We start from the raw sequence: 20,272 nt of genomic DNA, 5'->3' as shown, positions 1-20,272 counted from the left end.
AGATTTATCAAGATAAAGTCTGTGTGTGATGACATGTCTACAGACAATTTCGTACATCTGAAGGTTTTTGTGCAACTTTAAGTTGCAGAATCATTCCCTTAACGCAAATTTCAGTATGAATGCTGTACACTTTTTTGTACATGAGGCTCCAGGATCTCCATAAAGTTGTACGGATATTGTTCTCCATGGCCTCCCTGAACTCCTGCCACCTCAGTTTTTGCCTCTGTGACCATATGAGCTCCATTCTGCTCCTACTGCTGGTCCTCATCAGCTGATTTTCATGAACACATCCTGGGGAAGATCAGTGAAACTGGGTGTGCCATGTTCAGAGCCTGGACAGTTTTGTGACTGGACTTATTGCTGGACCCTGGATTTCCCTAAGCTCCTGAGAGTTATCCAATCTTTAACAAAGGCTTTGTAGAAACAGTCTGCATCCCTAGGTACTGGATTTGCTGTTTCATTGTGACTGTGGAATTTATTGGAATACATCTCAGAAGGAGGACTCAATACTTTTGCTAACAACAACAAAAAAGAAAGTTGCACATTTGCAAAGTAAGAGATGTTGATATTACCATGCGATTACCATGCGTAAAGTCATGGTCAAGGCATTTTGAATAGCCGTCGGGGAAGTAATGAAATATCACTTCTAGGGAGTTTGTGTGCACTACGCTTCTATGCGCTATATATACATTAAAACAGATGCACAGAAAATACTAGAACTTCCACAGAGATTTCTCCTTCATTTAGAAAATTGACACACATCACCAAGCACATGCAAAGAAATAGAGAAACAGCAAATTAGAGATGCATTCTGTGCAACAGCTGTTCCGTCAGTGTACACTCTCTGATCAACATACATTTCCTTTCCACAAGAGCTTCCACTGGTGTTTGTCAGATTGCGCGTAATGTAAAATGAGACTGAACTGACCACCTGCTCACTCACAAGAGTCCAGATGTACACACATGGTTTTGTTTTCCATGGCTGCATAGGAAGGATTTGCTACAACCAGAAATATCTAACTCTACTCCAGCACACATACAAAAAGAAAATATTTACTAGTGAATTCATAGCTATTCCTTGATGTACCAAGTTGTAATATTTATAAATCTAGGGCAATATCTTGTGTTGCTGCAACGTGTAGTTTTAATAAATCAGTGTAGAAACTAACTTTTTTACAAAAATATCCCTGAAACTCGCATCCTATAATCTTACTATGGATAGGATGTTGACAACATGCGCTACGCTGGCAAGCAAAATATTACTTCATCATGGTGACAAACACTGGACAAATGGTAGCACAGCCGAAAGGTTAAGTTTCTTTTTCTGCTGTTTACAGTCAGGACTACTCTGACCACCTTTCTCCAACAAAGACGGAATCCACAGATTTCAGCACAAACCCAGAACACTGGGAACTTGTATGTTCTGGGGCTTGCATGTCCTGATTATGGACTAGACTTGAGAAATACCTGGAGACTTTAGTGAAAAGACTTGAGACTTACTTGCCACTTACACAACAAGCTCCTGGTTCTACTTTTGTAAAAATGGATGGAGATATTGAGTTCACTAAAAAGTGTTTATACAAGTTCCATCCACAGGATCCATTTTTCAAAATCTATTTTATTACACTGTTGAATCCAGAAGTTAACATACACGAATAAAATAAAATATGTATTTTTTTTTGCCCAATGCAGCATGAGTAAAAACTGTTTAAGAGAACTTTGAAAGTAGTGTTTTTTATTGTGTATCTAAGGAAAGAAAAGGGAAGGAAAACCAATCAACTCAAAATTCTTAAACTCTTCATTTCTGTCAGATGAATAGAATATATTCAGTTCCTGCAGATAACAGGATTCTAAGTCTGGCCGCATGGTGCTGTGTGGGTGGACAGCAGCCAGCTGATGTGTTTGTGCATGTGTGCCTCCGGCAGACAGCGAGGATTTGTCAGCTCGGTGATGAATGGAGCCATACTAAACCCTGTGGATGAGCCACACAGCGCGGCTCACCCAGATCATGGGGCTCACCTGCCTTTGGGCAAATGTGAACACTTTTGCACCACCAGGTTGGGCCTACTTCTTTATGGTTCTTCATTCAAAGCCCTCAAACTCCAGCACATACAAAACTCTGCAGCTCACCCATTCCTGTGATCATATCACCTCTGCTCTCCAGAAGCTCTGTTGACTCCCTGTCACTCAGCACATCCGTTTCATAGTCCCCATTCTTACTCACAAAGTCCTCCATAATTGTCAGCCTCCGCTCCTCTGATGCCAACCTCCTGTCTTCTCCACCACTCAGGACCCAGCACCACACCTGGTGACAGAGCCTTCTCCATAGCTGCTCCCGCACTGTGGAATCGTCTCCCCACACACACACGTGTGACTGTACAGACCTATCCACATTCAAATCGCATATCAAAACACACATTTTTAGAACTGCATTTAATGAGTGATTAATCCTGTTATGCTTATCCTGTGTTTTTAATGTCAAGTGATTTGTACTGAAGTATTTTTATTTTCACTTTTTTTTTTTTTTTTTTTTTGGGTGTGCTTAATGTTTTTTTGTTTCATCCTTGTCTTTGAATTTTTAGAAAAGTATTGTAGAAATAAAATGTATTATTTATTCATGTTGGGTTCTGCAGGGGAGTGTTTTCTCTACATTTTCAGGGTGGCAGGCTGATGGGATCCAGCTGGTGCTCATCATCTCCAATCAGCAAGGGCCTTAAATAGGAGCGGCTTCCCTGAAGAAGATGCCAGATGGTTCTGCTTCTACAGTGAAACTGCTCTGTGATTTTAATTTAATTTCTTATTTAATGAAAACACCACAATTACAAAATTGTGTTTTTTCAATTTGCACACTTTTGTTATGGAAACACAGATATAGACTCCCACCTTTGTTCTATTTCAGTCACAAGCAGCCCTCTCTGTCCTCTGCTTTAGTAGTTCACCTTCATCAGTCCGCCTGCTTTCCAACAACCTTTGTATCAAAAACAAAACTTGCTCTTCTAAAACCAAAACTGTCAACATATGGATTTTATGGTCACTTATGTGTAACTTTATATGTGGTTTTCATTCTTGTTTCTATTATCTTATCATCAAGGAAAATGAATACCAAAGTAAAAACTACCAACTTACCAATCTATCAGTGATCAAACTATTGGAATGAAATTTGAATAGTTTGAATCCATGACTTCCCCAGGTCAGTTTATCACAATTTTTTGTACAAACATGTTTTGTACACACATGTTGCTGTTCAATGACTTTACTTCAGTCTTCACACTCTTTGCTAAATGTTTGACAATGCACCACAGCAGTGTGCATTGTTAGTGTACTGTACAGTAAAAACAAAATATAAAATCCACTTCAAGGCTTTGTTACACCACAGGCTGCCTTCCAACAGTGTTAAACAAGCTCAGTTTATATTTACAGCTAAATTATTTATGACAGTGCTGACTATATTTGTCACCCTTTCATGACTTTAATGATGTTGAGTTATACAATAAATATAAAACTGTCAGAGGACTACCTTGGTGAAAACTGATAACCAACATAATTCATAGAAATGGCTGCAGGATATGTGTGCTTTACCTCCAACAGCCACCCCCAACATACACACACAACACACACACTCAGTCTGAGTTACGTACTGGGTCAGGTGTTATGGAGAGAAATGTCAAGAATCTCTTTACCCAACCTCACACTGACCCCGGTAAAGATCAACACAAGTCAATGAAACCTGAGTCCCAGGAGCCAAACTATCTCTCTAACCCCTCACACACACACATACTTGCCCAGATGGAGACTAGTGGTGATGATGTCAGGGTGTCAACCTTAAACTGTGAGAGAGAACAGACAGCCTGAGAACAAACCTTTGTGATATATAAGAAAATATTTCCACACCTTTTTGACTGTTTTTTTTTTTTTTTGGATAAATAGCTTGTGTGATGGCAGTAGAAAAGAACAAGACATGAAAGCAGATTTAAAGTAAAGTATTGCATAAAGTATTGCAATGCAAAATATTGTGAAGTTAGTTGATATAAGCCAGGGGTCCGCAACCCGCGGCTCTAGAGCCACATGTGGCTTTAGCACTGCCTTAGTGGCTCCCGGGAGCTTTTTCAAAAATGTTTGAAAATGGAAAAAGATGGGGTTGGGAAATATGTTTTTTTTGTTGTTGTTTTAATATAGTTTCTGTAGGAGGACAAACATGACACAATAATTCTTAATGTTTTACAATGCTATAAAAATGTGCAGAATAAATATTAAATTTCAACATTTCTGTCAACGAAGATTTGCGTTATAGCCTGTGACACCTTTCTTTCAGCTGGGCAGGGTGCGAGGCAGGGGGCTGTTGTAAACAAACCGACGGGTGTGTGATGGGCCATGGATAGCAAAGGGGAAAAGAGACAAATAGCCGAGGAGAGATTCTACAATTCTTGGACCGAATCATTTTCATTCATTGTCAATGAAGAAGGACTACCTGAACATTTCCTCTGTAAAGGGAAGTTCAAATAAAAAAAGAGTACCGTACTTTCCGGACTATAGAGCGCACGTTACGCTCTATAGTAACGTACACATTTTTTTTAAAACTGGAAATATACATGGGCACACCGGGCTATAAGCCTCATGGTTCGAAGCGTGGGGAAAAAGTAACGGCTTATTTCCAGACATTTCCAGGGAAGGCATGCTACATTAGCTGCGCGTCACGATTAAAGTTACATGGCCGATGTTGAGAAGCTGTCCAGTGATGTCCGTAAACAGAAGACACATTAAACACGTAAGAACACAATCCTGTCTTAGGCACATATATTTGGTAGTAAAGAAGTGGTTGTTTTTATAAATTGATTAGTGATTTTTGTCAGTTAGTTTTTGTCAGTTAGAATGACACTCAGCAATATTATTGTGTTTTGCTCAGGTCCGAAGATGGTTGCGTGTCAAAAGAGAAGAGGATGCTGCTATGTTTTAACATTGTACTGACTTGCTTGGCAGTTGCACAGAAATCAAACTTAAAGTGTATTAATTTAATTTTATATACTTTACCTTTTCAAAAGGCTACTGCTTTATTTTTATAACTGCAGGTTGCACTCCGTTTGTTGCCCAGATAAGGGACACATTATGCACATAACCGTGAAGTGTATGTTTTTTCGATCACACTTCACATTTTTTTTTCTTGTTAAAATGACCAAAACTCTTATCGCAGCAGGTCAGGGTAAGAAAATGTTTCTTGCTTGACCCCTAAACCTTTCTTATCTTTCCACTCTGCATTCCACCATGTTCTCTTATTGTAAGTTTAGAATATTTGTTTGAAGGGATGAAACAAGCTGACCTTTTTAAAGGAGAACACATAATACATTAATACCTTTGTTGTAAACCAGTATTCTCAGAATTGTGCTATTTGATGTTTCTGAATTTCTTTTTAGAAGCCCAACATTAGGCTTATATTGAAACTCGCAAAGTAATGCTTATTGTCATTTTGCTCTGTTACGCTCAGTCTACAGCTCAGCTCAATTGTACTTTTAAAACACATTATGGATGACCTTCCTTAACTTTTCTTAAGCTTTAAGACCAAAGGTTGTGATAGACTTTTTGCTGTCTGTCATTGTGACAGATGCAATAACAAAAGTTTGTCATGTTATTTATCCAATTTTTTTTATGATAAAAATGCACTGGCATTTACAATGACATTTCATTTTCATTCAGTTTAATATTCAACAAGAAACAAATAATCCACATACAAGCACATAAATACATGTAACCTTTTCTGTACTGTGACAAAATTCTCTGGTTAATACAAAATCCCTAGTTAATACATAGAAACAGTTAAAATATCTCTCTTAGATCTAGTTTTTTAGTCTTCTGCGTTCTCTCTCTCCCTTCACACCTGCAACCTGTTAGCTAATTAGCCCAGGTCTTTTGTTCCAGTATTCATTCTCACAGTATTACCCTTCTCTTGTTTGCATTCCTTCCTGGTTCCTCCCGTCAAATCTTGTTGTTTCTTTATCAGTACTTTACCATCCTTTTAGCTTGGATTTTTCTTTTTTGTTATGCTGTAAGTCCCTAATTGGTTCCATGTTATTTTTGTTATATTTTTGGTTTTTATTCCAAAGTTTATTAAAGTTGTCAACAACGGAAGACTTTTTAATCCAACCTAACACATTGGAGCCAGAGTCTGATCCAGAGTAGGAGAAAAGTAGGAGAACCTGCAGAAAAACACATTCAAATGAATGCATCACAACAGTTACTACTGTATTTACACCCTCAGCATCCATACCAGCTGTCATTTTAGCATTATTTGGAGCTTACTGCTTTAATGTGTCTCCATTTCAGTAGAAAGAAGGAACTGAGACCTCAATCACACAAAGTATTTCAAAAAATCCCTCTTGATACTGGCACAAGTTGCTGAAGTAGTGGTCCATAAGTGCTCCAGAAATGAACTTTCTCCACCGATGTGGGTACATTCCAGAGAAAAACAAAATTTAACCAGACACCTCAGAGGCTCTGAAACCAAAGAGCGATTTATGGAATCCTGTGGGTTAATACACACTAGAACCAAATATTTTGACTTGTTTTACGTGCAACTTCGGCGTAACTGAACTTGGACTACAAAATCACTGCGAGGAAAAAAGAAGAGACACATTCATAAAACTGATTAGCTGAAAGTCATGACTTTGTTTAACAGTTCTACAGCAAATGCAGTGATGTCATAGACAAGAAAACATTATAGCGAATAGAGAAAGATAAACAGGCTGAATAATATAACCCAAATAGAATATGAAGATTTGTATGCAACTCTGGGGAAGAAAAAAAAAACTTTTTTGCACTCAGAGTACAAAAAATGTATTTAAGGGCTAAAAAGATGGATTATGCATAATATATTCCCTTTAAGACAGATCCAGGAATGCAACTAGATTAAAATTATTTCCAATAGTTTAACTTAAAATGTCCACTAACACCTTCATTTAGTGTTCCAGTTTATTCTTTATAAATATATAAATATTCAGTAATGTGAGACAAATGTAATTTTGTTTATTCAGTCAATATGTAAAACAGCTGACTCAAAATACTATTAAAATTGTATGTTTTTTATTTTTATTTATTTTATTATTTTATTTATTTATTTTATTTTATCTGAAAAATCCAGCCCTTCATGTTTTAATTTTTTCTTCATGAAAAGATGGTCAACCCTCTTCTTATAAGAGCAAACTCAGGTTTTTAAGAAACTTGTCGCTTATCAATTACCATTAGTCAATCGATATGATCAGTCAACATTAGGTCAACTCATTAGTCAATCATTTTCATCCCTACGCATTGTGCTACTTTTTGAGTGAGTGTTATCCATTTGCCCCTTTTTCATTTGTGGAACATGAGAAGTACTAAACTGGAACTGCACTGTTTCTGAATAAAGAGTCATCGACTGTCCATACACATCTGTAATAAAAACCCCTTTTTGGTTCTGGTACCTATCAAACCTGATTCCCTGCTGCCCTCCATAGAGCGCCAAATAACACAAAGCTAAATGAAAGCATCAGTAACCTTAGTATTACACTGGATTGTTGAAAACAGTGATGTAAGCTCATTGACATTAGGTATTTATGGTGAGGTGGGGCACATTAAGGTAAGAGCCATGTCAAAAACAGCCATAAAAGGAGGATGGACTCAAGTAAACCTTGCAATTATTCAACATCCCCTTATCCACAGTGAGAAAAATGGGAAGCCATATATATTTTACAACAAATAGAGGTTACCAACTGAACTATTCACATAAAGACTGGAACTGACACAAATGGAACACAAAATAAAGGTTTCTGTGGTGACTCACAAACAGTGGATGGAAAAACGGTGAACTGGCAACCTCAACCTGACCCTGCAACAATAAGGATGCAGACAAATACAACAAAATCTGTCTCTGTTGTGTCCAATGGAGTCATAAAATTGGAATGAGCAACTTAAAACCGACCCTATAATTCGCCCAGCAATAAAAAATATAACCATTGGGTGAGAGGAAATAAGTCACTCATGCCAGCAGTGTCATAAAAGTCGTTATGCCTTGCAAGCTCTTTCATATTGTTCTGGGTTATAAGCGGGGAAAGTCTCTGAGGGGTTTATCAAACCAAACCATTTCTTACCAGTGATAACATGCCATGACCTCATTGTCTGGCCTTTCGGAAACATCAAAGAGAAAGTTCTACTTCTCTCATGTCCTTAACATTGTCCCAAAGAGTCATGACCAAAGGATGACTCTTTTACACAAGACTCATCCTTATATTACCTACTTTAATACAGGTGTTAGAGTAGAAGCTGTATATGTATTTATCTAAAATTATAATAGTATGAAAGCTCAGTGAAATAACTGGTCAATTAGTGTATCAATGTATTTCACTTTTTTTTTTTGCTTAGGTATCAATTAAAAGCAAATTTAAGGAATATTTGTTTCCTTAACTATAATTACTGTGTTATACCTTAAACAGGTTTGCTGTTTAATTAAAATTTTTGTTATATATTTCTGTATAATAAAAATAATTGGGAGATATGATACAGGAACACAAAATTAACTAGGACTGCACACAGTTATCACCTGGTTCCTCACAGTAAGTATAGCAGGTATATGTGCTCTTGGAATCGGGAAACCCTGCAGTTCGATGATCCACTTTGCTGTCATCTCATCTGATCTGTGGCCACATATCTTGGACACTTGGATGAATAGTGGTGCAGAGCTGTCCACTGACCACTACCTGGTAGTGAGTTGACTCTAGTGGTGGCAGAGGATGCCGATCAGACCTGGTAGGCCCAAAGGTTTTATAAGGGTCTGCCAGGAACTCCTGGCAGAGTGAGATGGAGCTTTGATTCTCACGTCAGGGAGAACCTTCCTGGAGGTGGGAGGAAGGTGATATTGTTGACAGCAAATCTTTTCATAGCATCGTCACTCAGGTAAGTGAGTTACACTTACCTGACACTTATATTCAGGTCTTACATGCTGCCAACTACAAACACTTATTATATGGATTAAAATTACCTTAACAAGTCAAGTTGCTTCCGATGATCTGTGATGCTGATTGCATCTTCAGCAACATGAAGGCAAAATGGCCTGGCACTGTCGAGGGCTCCTGGATGATTCTGGCATCTACAATTAACTAGCGACTATTAAAATATGATGTCAATACACCCAAGCTGGTTTGTGAAGCAAAATGTTTTATTTTTTGATGCTTTTGCTTTGAGGATATTGATGATGATCTCTGATAACCTCTGGAAGCTTTTTAAATATCTTTACAATGACATTTGACATCAATTTTGTAAGATTTGTAGAAAGTGTGGGGGCCAACTTCATTCAGATGGTAAGGATGTATGTTAATATGGCAGACAAGCCCGAACATTTATGACTGTTTGTCTCTGCTGGTGTGATGTATCCTCTGACCTCATGTCCTCTGTGCCTTCCCCACACACACTTAGGGGTTTTCTTGCTCTGTTGGTCTGAGATAAACAAACTATTGTGCTCTATTCTTTCAGCACCTTCTCTCTCTCTCTGTGTGTGTGTGTGTGTGTGTGTGTGAATTCAAACAAAACTTTGCCCTCCACAAGAACCCACAAGCATATTTTATGTTGGATCAGTTCTGAAATCCATATACCCGTTAATTTTCTTCTGCTAATCCAAGATTAGGTTATTGGGTAACAGTTCTACGACTGACACTCCTCAGCAACACACTAACGCTAATTCTGGGGTATTGCATGGTTGTCCCAGTCCGGAAGACAGACATAGTCTGTCTTCCAGCCGTAACAGGAAACAAGGTTTTTACCCTCCACAATCTGTTTTTAAGTACAAATCAAGTGATTTTATGAAATAAGCTACACATGCTCTAGAGGAGCCATCTCCTTTTAAGAAAAGAGTTTATAAAAGAATGTGTAACTGTTAGATTACTTGACAGGAAATAAAAAAAATTACATCAGGTTAAAAAACTTTATTAAGACTTTTAAGTGCTAGTGGTGTATGTTCAGATAAAGCCATTTACAAGCATTATGTAGCTTTTTTTGTACTTTATTTTTGTACGTTTTTTACTTCATGGGTTTTAAAACATGTTGCAGTTCTTTACTTCAAGCACAAGATGACCTGGAATGTCTAACCTGGTTTTAGGTTTTAGCCTTTGTTTCTCATTACTTATTTTTGGCAATGCTGTAAAATGGTCAGATTTTTTTAAGCTAACAGGTAGTTTTGTAAAATGATTGGTAACTGGCATATCTCTCTTTTAGTACTTTAAACTTTAAATTGTATTTGTGTATTATTTGCAGCAGCCACCTGTTGAAAGGTACTGTATGTAAAGCAGGAATGGAAGGCTCAAGATTGGACTCGGTCTTATTCTTTTTATCTTTTTTTCTCAGTCTTGAGGTCGATCTTGAATTGTTTTATCTCTGTCTTGGTCTCATTCAACAAACTGAGTCAAGACAGGTTTGACATGAGTAGTTTTTGTCAAGATTAAGAAACTTAACTGCCTTTTTGTCTTCACCCGCAGAAGTACTACAGTTCCGCTAATGATGAAATCATGTTGCATGTGATACCAGATGGTGTTTGGACCTTTGATTTAAGAGACCACTTCTATGTATTCACTGTCTAGCTTTTTGCTAAGCAAACACCTGCAACCTGACTGCAGAAAATTATCACGTTTGCTTTTGAAAAACTAAGCATTTGAAGAAAGGAAAGGGGAAATTAATAAACACCCAAGCATGTAAAGCTCTGACCATCTGGGAGTAATCAGACATGAAGTCTGCTCTCCAATACTAAAGATATGGTGAGAGAAGCAGTGACTTTTCTGAGTTCTATATCATCAACAACATACCATTCAGATTTACAATAGGGAGGCCAAGTACCACCTTCCACATCTAGCTTCTCCTTGGAGTTGCAGTTTCCAAGCCAAGAAAATGTTTCCATGGGAGAGCACCCCCACCACTGCGATTCCCCCACTAGGCTCCTTCAAACTAGCAGCAGCAACAATTATCAAACACCTGGTGGAACTGTGCATATGCAAAGCTCATTATATTATTATTATTATATATTTCTCAGTCCAGTGCCTGGTGAATGTTTGCAAATGCTTTGCAGAGGAATGTTGTTGTAATGATGTGCTATAAGCGGTGTGTCGGAAAGAGCAGGAGTTTCTTAAAGAGTCAGAGGCCCAATTTCAAGGCATTAAATTGCAAAGTCAAATTTCCTTTGAGTCATGTTTGATATATGCACTCACTTAAGATTAATGAGTAAGTAAACATAATTTATTTTAAGTAAGCAGTACTAAATGAACTAGTACAACCAACAAAAAAAATGAACTTCATGTAACTTAAATTAAACAAACCAATTTTCTTGATTGAGTCGTCCGTTCTTTCTCTCCCACTTCCAATTTTCATTAAGGTTTTATTGGCTCTATTGGTCTTTATGTAAGAGTAATCAGACAGGAAAGTGGGTAACGAGAGAGGAGGAAACCATGTGGGAAAGGTCATCAGGCTGAACCTCGAACCTGTGTCGGCTAGATCAAGGACTGAGGCCTCCACACGAGTTGTGCTTTATCCCTACACCACCATAGCAGACCTCTTTCCCACGTCACAGAATTTCTAATTATGTATTTTAAATATTTGATGTAAAGTATTCTAAAAATTTTCAGTCTGATAAAATATACAATGAAGATTAATTCAGTCTCATGTTCAGCCATCACTGTCATTTGCAGGTGTCTCTTGTGCATCAGTTTTTCAGGAATACCAGGAACACAATATAAAGGTTCTGGCTGTGGACTTTTGTATGTAGAAAAAAAATATTAATTGCATTAATGCATCCCCCAGCTAACCCAAAAAAACAAAGAAATTTAGTTTAGTCGCTTAAGATAAATGTTACATGGAGACTTCTGATGTTCTGTTATGTAAATGCGCTCTTATTCATGGAAACGCCAGGATTATCTCTTTATCATGAGTCAGAAGAGATAAAATATTGGCTTTAGAAAATTAAAAAAGACCTTCAAGTAAAGCATTTGTACTTGGATGGATGCAGTACTGAGGTAAAGTACTTGGAAAAAACTCATAATCAAAAACTTACCTTTTCTAAATTAATACAACTCAAATAACTCTAATAGTAAGTTGGAGAGACTTTTCAACTACATATTCCAAGTAACTTCCTCAAAGTGAATGTTGATAGCAATTTCATCAAAATTGATTTAAGTCAGTTTACTATTTCCATTTAAATACAATTTTGCATTTACAGTGTAGAAAGTATAATTTTACTTGAATCTGAAATGTTTTAATCTTAAAGTAATTTTGAAAGACTTAAATGCTAGTGTTTGTGTACTGTGTGTATTTTGGAGAGAGAGGGAGATAAGGTGATGATTGAGCTCGCCACCCAGGCTTCAGGACAGGCATCCTTAGACCATGAGTATGCAGGGGATGAAGAGGATCAGGTGGTAGAGTCTGTTTACATGTTTAGATATCCTAGAGGGTCTCTGAAGGTCACCAGATGCAGATTCCATCCAGAAAACACCGGCTGGGATTCAAACCAAGTCCTTTCTGCTGCAAGGCTACAGTATTTGATAACAACTTATCCTTTTATGTACACCATTCTATCTGTTGTTTATACCTGCTTTTTCCCACATGGCACAGGGCAGCACAGAGATATTTAATCATACTCCCACAAACTCCATTTTAAGGACAATTTAATAAGGACAATTAGCCAACATACACTGTGAAATCCAATCTTAAGTAAGTTGAAGTAAGTTGAAATAACTTATTTTTAGAAACAGTTGAGGTAACATGTCTAACAATTAATTAAACTGAGAAATGAATTTTTGAAGTAATAACTCAGTTGTTTTAAGTGCAGCACAAACTGCAAGACGTGATTAATACTTCAACTTTGTTACATTGACTCATTTTTGGTTAAGTTGACTTTAAGTCTAAAACGAAAACCCAGCCTGGATTATTTATGGATCATTTCTGCCTATCATTGTTTACACATGATTGTCTTTCCTTTTGGTTTATCAATCAGAATGTGCTGAACAAGTAAAATTAAAAATTCATCCAAATATTTTTTTATGATCTACAGAAAATGAATTGATGTTCAATAAACAAGCAGAAAAAACACCAATAGGTAACCCTAAGTTGTTGGAGTATAAATAGTTACATACTGCACATTATTTTGTAAAAAAAAAATGACTAAGCTCTGCTTCAGGGGTTGTAGTGCTTAGGTAGACCCATTCAGAGTTTGTAAACAAAGATGGACGCACTTTGTGGCAATGAAAGTATCTGTTAGACAGTTGTCAAGCTATGCTACTGCATTATCTGCAAAAGACTGTGAAACTGACATTAAAAATTAACTTTAACAAGAGACTATCGGTTTCCAGCTCTGTGGACAGTTACTGAATGGATGGATTCAAACAGAGAGAGAGAGAAATATTGTGTAGAGACAGATCTGGGATAAGTTCAGTTTTTGCTGTGACACAATGCATCAAACTGCGCCATGTCAAAGTTGCCTAAGTAGCTCAAGCAACCAAACCAGTCTCTTATTAAAAATCCAATAGATACTAAAGCCCTTTTGTCCGTCTGTATCCAACAGAGAGATGTGCAGTGCAGGGGATTTAACTCATCATGCAGGGCTGGTCTAATGTTGAATGAGGCCTTGAGCAGAATTTGGAGCCCCTCTTGCTGCTAAGAACATCAGCATCACTAACAGCATTTCACCATAGATTTAGTTAATTCTGGGAGAGGGGCAATCATAGCTTAATTGGCCAACCATAAAAGCAATTAATGATAATTGTAATTTACTGAGAAGTATTTAACAGAGCTCAAGTACAAATATTAAACTCACAGCATCAGATTGTAGCTACGGTAACAATACAACATAACTATGAAGATTATTATTTGCCCTTTTGAAAAGTAAACTTGGCAGCTCCTGAAACTTTTAAATTCAAATGTAAAAACAATTTCAAATATTTTAATTCGTCGATGATGAAACCATTAAATCAAATTTAATAGTATTGACATTCTGTATAAACAAATATTACATTTCTATATCTGTGGTCTGCATTTATGGGACCCCTGAAGGCCTGGCGGGCCTTAAGCAGCTTCTTAGTTCATTTATGACTTGGGCTGGTTCTAAATGTGATGGGTATTACATCATATCCCACACACATTGTGCCATCACCAGCAGAAACTAAATAAGCCTCTTTATGTGTCACAATATTTAGTTTTAATAGTCTACAGCTTTCACACACTAACATTTTTTGTTTTGAAAACTTTATTTATTTGAGCTGTTTGCAGAAATTCTTTGAGTAACCTTATTTCATTTTAGTGTAGAACAATAGGAATTCAACTTGGGGTTAAGTTGCACTCAAATTCTGGGTTAGCTAATCAACCCACTGTTCCAGAAGAAAACATTGCAATTCTACACATTATCACTTCTAATTGCTTTTAAAAGCAAAAGAAAGAATCCACCCGCAAGGGATTGACAGAAGATTTATTTGAGGTAGCTTTACATAGAAAACAGGACATGATTGGAAGTCTGTTTAAGGCAATAATACTAATAAAACTGCTCTCACCTAAAAAAAAGAATAATAAATCAGTACATTAAAATATTATGTTTACATTAGATATTTTTGCTTTCTAAGGTCAACAATATTCCGCATGGACAAAGCTGCTCACAGATGTGAATTATACAATTAAAGTGTTCATTTTTAGTATTCTCAGGTTGTGAAGGATTTTCATCAGATCAAATCATTTTGCTAAATTGAGAACACATCTTTGCACATCCTATAGTTGGAAAGGAATAACATCCTGAACATTTTGGAAAAGTTGAAATGAAAAGTATTACATTTTATGATACTACGGATTTTCTTCGCACTGCTCACTCTTATAAACATAACCACAATCACCAAAAATGAACCTGTTTACAATTAGAATATCCAAGACTTTGACATTCTGACAGGGTTGAAAAGAAGTGACAGTCTGGTGTTATGAAAACTGAAACTTTCTGCAGTGAGTTTATCTGGAAACTCATTGTTTGAGTGCACAGGCCACACCTGCATGAACAGTCTAAAACTCTTAGAACAGCAACTGAAAAACTTGATTTGGAATAATCCTATTGTACTGCAAGAGCTCTCATTTCAACAATGAAAATACAGGCATGACTTTGTCATAAAAACTTCTAGAATTTTACAGCATAAATTTTTATACCAAAGTAATAGCAATGCCTTGACTGATGTTGAATCATAGCTTGTATGGAGAGTGAGATCAAACTATCTGTTTTGACAACTAAGTAAGTTTTAGCAACATAACATGGTGACCCACGTTAGGTCCCTGAATCTTCTGGCTAATGGAAAGTAAAACTATTAAAGACAGACCACAAATGCATCTTTGAAAAAATACTTTATAAAATAGATTATATCTACTTAAACAGCCCCAATCCCTGTGAACCTCAATAATTTCAACTTTTTTAGATATTTGGCAGAACATAAAACCTTCATCACAGTTATGCTTATTTACTGAAAGAGGACATAGTTATGTTTTAATTTAAGTTCTTACATGAAACAACATTCAAAGGTTTTCAAGCATTTGCAAACTGTGTATTTTGAAACAAATGAAACTGACGGGGAAATAACACAGTCCGTACCTTTTGACATGCAGCAGGGTCTGTTGAACAACAGGCTGTTCAGTTCGGGTCCTATTTGATCCAGTTCGAGTGTTGCAGTATCCCGAAATACATTTTTTGTTTTTGCCTAACGGAGATCATAGGGTTTGTCTTGGAAAATTATGGAAAGCTAAGAATGAAAATATACTGTTCATATTTGCAGATACTTAAGGACATCTCACCTTTTTGTAACTATTGTGACCTTTTGGATGCCTGGGGGTGAGTCTCATCCATTTATTGGATGTTACAAAGATCTCTTTTGTTGTTGTTTTCTATAAATAAAGATCAAGTGAAGAAAATTTCATAAAAGCAGCTTTCACGACACAAATGTATTGATTAATGTAAAGCTGCTTGGCAAAAATGTAATAATATAAGATGCGCAGAAATGTGCAAAAACAACAGATAGAGGAAATGAGCACAAAAAAAAACAGGTTGTTCGGTAATGCCCTCGGATGTACAAGACTGTTGAACGGAAATGCATTTCTGGATCACAGTAATAAAAAATGTTGGTTTCCAGTGACGCTCAGACTACGTCTCGGAGCTCGGCGACGCTCCCGGGGAGGTGGACAGAGAAGAGTGGTCCGTGTCCTCCAGGTCCTTGACAAACCCTCCGCGAGTTTCAGATGAGTAGGACAGCGCAGCAGTGCCCGCTCCTTCCCGTTCGCGTTTCTTCTGCTTCATTCGTCTGTTCTGGAACCAGATCTTCACCTGGGTCTCGTTCAGTTCCAGTGTTGCTGCTATCTCCACGCGCCGCGCCCGCGTCAGGTACTTGCTGAAGTGGAACTCCTTCTCCAGCTCCGTCAGCTGCCGCGTGCTGAAGTTGGTTCGCATGGCGTTGTTGTGAACTCCAGAGAGACCAAAGTCCGACACTTTGACTGAGAACAACGGAGAAATATGTCACATTTTTTAATTGACTTATTTTTATTTAATGAATATTAATTTAAATAGCATGTATAAAAAAATGTAATAAATTATCAATTTGCATAAACACTCGATCTCTCGCATCTGATTTGAGTCATTTCATAATTTTATTAAAATGAGTCAATATTTAATAAATATTTGGTTGGACGTCCAACATTTGCCTGAATTAATCTGGATGGAATTTTCATTAAAGTGTTCGGGTGTTTTTATCCTAATTCCAAGTTGTATAAAAAGTATATGCATGTAGTTAAAAAGCCAGAACAGCCAGACATGGGGGGCTGAGCCGCTGAGGCAGAGTACTTTTTTTTAAACAGATAACAGCAGGACTTCCCGTTGAGAAATAACCCGTCTGGAAGATCAATTTGAAAGAGAGAGAGAGCAGAAGAGTGATTAGATGTCGGGCCACCAGACCTGTGTTTTTTCTTCCGGTGAATAATCCCTCTCAATTCATATGCGAACTCTCCTAACTTTTAAAATTGACAATAAAACAAAAACGACGCATTTAGAAAACTGTAAAGCGAGTTTTGTATATTTAAAATATCAAGTTGCTTCAAAGTGGAGTTTTCGTTTAAGTACTTTTGCAGGTACTCAAGTAGAAACTTAAATCTGTCTGTCTGTCTGTCTGTCTGTCTGTCTATCTATCTATCTATCTATCTATCTATCTATCTATCTACACAATTGTTCTACATTGTTTTACCCGCAAACTAAACATCCCTTCATAAATAAATAAATTAAATAAATAAATAAATTAAATAAATTAATTAATTAAATAAATAAATAAATAAATAAATAAATAACTCACCGCCTGTTTTGGGGGGATTCCTCTTCACCTTCATCCAGTCAAAGGTTTGCCCCTGTCCCGACTGATGACTGTCCTCATCTTCCCTCCCTCGGTCCTGGGATACTGCCAGCTCTTCATACCCTCCTGCTTGCGGGAACCCCAGGTAAGCCACTGTTTCCAGACCCCCGCCAATCTGCTGCGGGTACTGAGAGCTGGCAAGAGGCCCCTGCTGCCCGCAGTACGACCCGGAAAGAGCGCTGTAGCTGGGGCCGACAACTGGGGCGGAGGTAGGAAAGGGTGATTGATGGTAGTAAGTTGAGGCCACCGACTCCTCCATAAAATACTGAGGCTGGACGGAGCTGGGAGGACCCGTGATGGCTACATACTCGGAGTTTGTAACGCACGCCTGACCTGCGTAGGCCCCGGATGTGCATCCACTGCCGTTTGTATACTGAGTCAATAATCCACTCTGAGAGCTTTGGTTCTGGTGATGTTGGAAGCCGTTGTGTGTGTGCTGTTGTTGTTGATGCTCCAGATGATTTATTGGATGGTGCTGCTGATGCTGGCTCACTCCTCCGGTCTCGTGCGCCCCTCCGATGCCCGCTGCGGTGTTTCCGTACACCCCTCCGTCTGCGCTGTACGCGCTGCCACCGCCGGTCCCGTTCACCGGGACAGAGGAGCCGCTGAGGCCCGTGTGGAGAGACCCGGGGGTAACTGAGAGGCCATGGTGCTGATCCAGGGGAAGGTGGTGGTGATGCATGATGATGATGATGATGATGATGATATCCAGGTTTAGGGGCAGGATAAGATCCGCTGCCTGGTCGGTTACAAATAGAGTATTCCACAAAGGAGTTCATGTTGTCCATGAAGACCCGTAAAGCTGAAAGTTCTCCTTAAGCAAGAACAACAAGCCAATGAAAGGCGGAAAGAAAAACTATATCTAAAAAAACGGGAGAAAAAAACAAATCAGATATTGAAAATGTTTTCAAATGTAAACAACATCATGATAAAAAGAGATATACTGAACTGTTGGGGAAATAAATTAGCTGAAACCAGCTGGAAAAGTAAAACCATCACATTACAAACAACCGAGTTACACATGAATCATGTCCTCTGGTGTGCTGCGGTTCAGGCCGTTGATACGTGAACGGAGGGCCCTGCTGTCACTCAACCTGCAGTTTCCAGAAACTCGTCGGTGCCAGCACAGAACAACGCGAGAAGACACGCAAGACTTGAGACGCCTCTTTACTCGCTTTCCCTCAATTCTGCTCCATTCTATATTTTTCCTTCAGCTGCTCTACTTTTCCTCTTCTTCTATTCTCTGTCTTTCTCTCCTTTGTGTAACATGTTTTCCACTTCTTTTCTCCTCTTCTACCTCTGTCACGGGTCACGTGACATATTGCCTATGGTGACCAATGCAGAAGTTGTCAGCTGGCCACAGGAGCGAGAGAAACAGTGTAGTGTATGTGTTCGTTGGCGTGTGTGTGTGTGTGTGTGTGTGTGTGTGTGTGTGTGTGTGTGTGTGTGGTGTGAGTGTGCTGGTCTGTGCGTGGCGGGGGAAGTACAGAAGGTCGGGATTCTCAGAAGAAGTGGAGTTTATGTGCGCGCGCATTGGTTCTGGCGCACACGCCTCATCCATCACTCTGCGTGGCATTAGCACGACAAAGAGGCTTCAATCAAACCGGCCCATCAATCTGATATCAGCGCGGATCTGTCAGAGCAAAGAGAGGGCCGCAGAATAAAAGAGGAGCTGTGAGCTGGTTTGCAGACCTCCTCCCAGCAAAATGCTCCCAGAACAGAACAGAACAGAACACATCTGAAAAAGCAAAAGATACAAAGGTACAGGATTCCACCATGCAGAGACAGCCTGAGGGATTCTTCCCAGTTTCCATTTGCTCTGATGTGTCTTTTACAGTTACAATGTGTAATGATTGGGTATCATTTTGATTTATCTGAACTTTCAGTTTGATCAACGTAACAACATTCCACTTAATTTGTTTCTGAAAACATATCAATGTTATTTTTACGTGATGGTTCAGACTCACAGGCAACAGCACTTACAGTCTTCATGTCAAACCTTACTGAGGGATGGGATCACTGAACTCAAAATACGGTTTTGGCTTGAGAAAAAGTTAGTGGAAAAAACGGCTAATCATTGAAAAGTGAATGGAGGGAATTATTATGAAGATGTTCGTGTTTTATGCTTATAAGATATATGCAGAAGATCCATATTTTGGGGTAAGTTAAATCTGCTGTCAAGTCTGGACCATGAACAGCTCAGACTCAGATAAAGAATTAGCATAATTTCTATAAAAAAAAATTGATGTTCTTTTTTATCTTAGTATGTGTGAATAACAGCAGTAAAGCGACCAAGATTTGTCCTTGGAAGTCAAAATATGAAAGGCTATTTTCACATTTCATACCCTCTATTTATTTGCCACTTTTGAAGAACCAGCATTCATGTAAACACTCCATTAGTTACTTTTCATGTTGTCCACAACACCTCCAGCATTATCAACAGTGTAATGCATGCTTTAAAATATAGAGAAGGAATTTGGAAAATGAATTTGCTTGGCAAAAAATCTAATTCATCACTTTTACTCATGTGAATGAACTATTTTAGTAGTTTAAACTAATCGCTTTTTATTACATGCAGGCCAGTGTTCCCTCACTGTATGTCATATAAGCCTGCTCACAGCTGATACATTTGAATAGTTATAGTTTATGTGGTAATTAGGACATTCAGTGTTTTATGTTACACTCTCCTCTTGAGAGGAAAGTATTTCTGATCTTAGATATAGAACTCTCCCAGTCTGGTGTGACCGTTCAGTTGTATCAGAGCAACGTGTGAAACAACAGCAGTAAAACAGACACTGAGGTGTTTTCAGATGGGTCAGATTGCATAAACTATTGTAGGAATAATTTATGCCTTTACTAAGTGC

General features: G+C 38.1%; 1 protein-coding gene across 1 annotated transcript; it reads right to left on the bottom strand.

Annotated features, from left to right (window-relative positions):
• Positions 1 to 1,850: 1,850 nt before the first annotated feature.
• Positions 1,851 to 18,234, bottom strand: LOC106924120 (homeobox protein Hox-B1a-like). Its single transcript, XM_014997662.2, is given in 5 exon segments — positions 1,851 to 1,972; positions 2,131 to 2,340; positions 16,150 to 16,503; positions 17,355 to 18,096; positions 18,098 to 18,234. Coding segments are annotated over 5 exon segments (1,527 nt in total). The 5' UTR covers positions 18,197 to 18,234.
• Between the last annotated feature and the right edge of the window lie 2,038 nt (positions 18,235 to 20,272).

Source organism: Poecilia mexicana, unplaced genomic scaffold, assembly GCF_051168715.1.
Source record: "Poecilia mexicana isolate PSO_F unplaced genomic scaffold, ASM5116871v1 scaffold_8, whole genome shotgun sequence".
NCBI lineage: Eukaryota > Metazoa > Chordata > Actinopteri > Cyprinodontiformes > Poeciliidae > Poecilia > Poecilia mexicana.
Note: the sequence above shows the minus strand (reverse complement) of the source record. Positions and strands in the feature narration are given on the sequence as shown.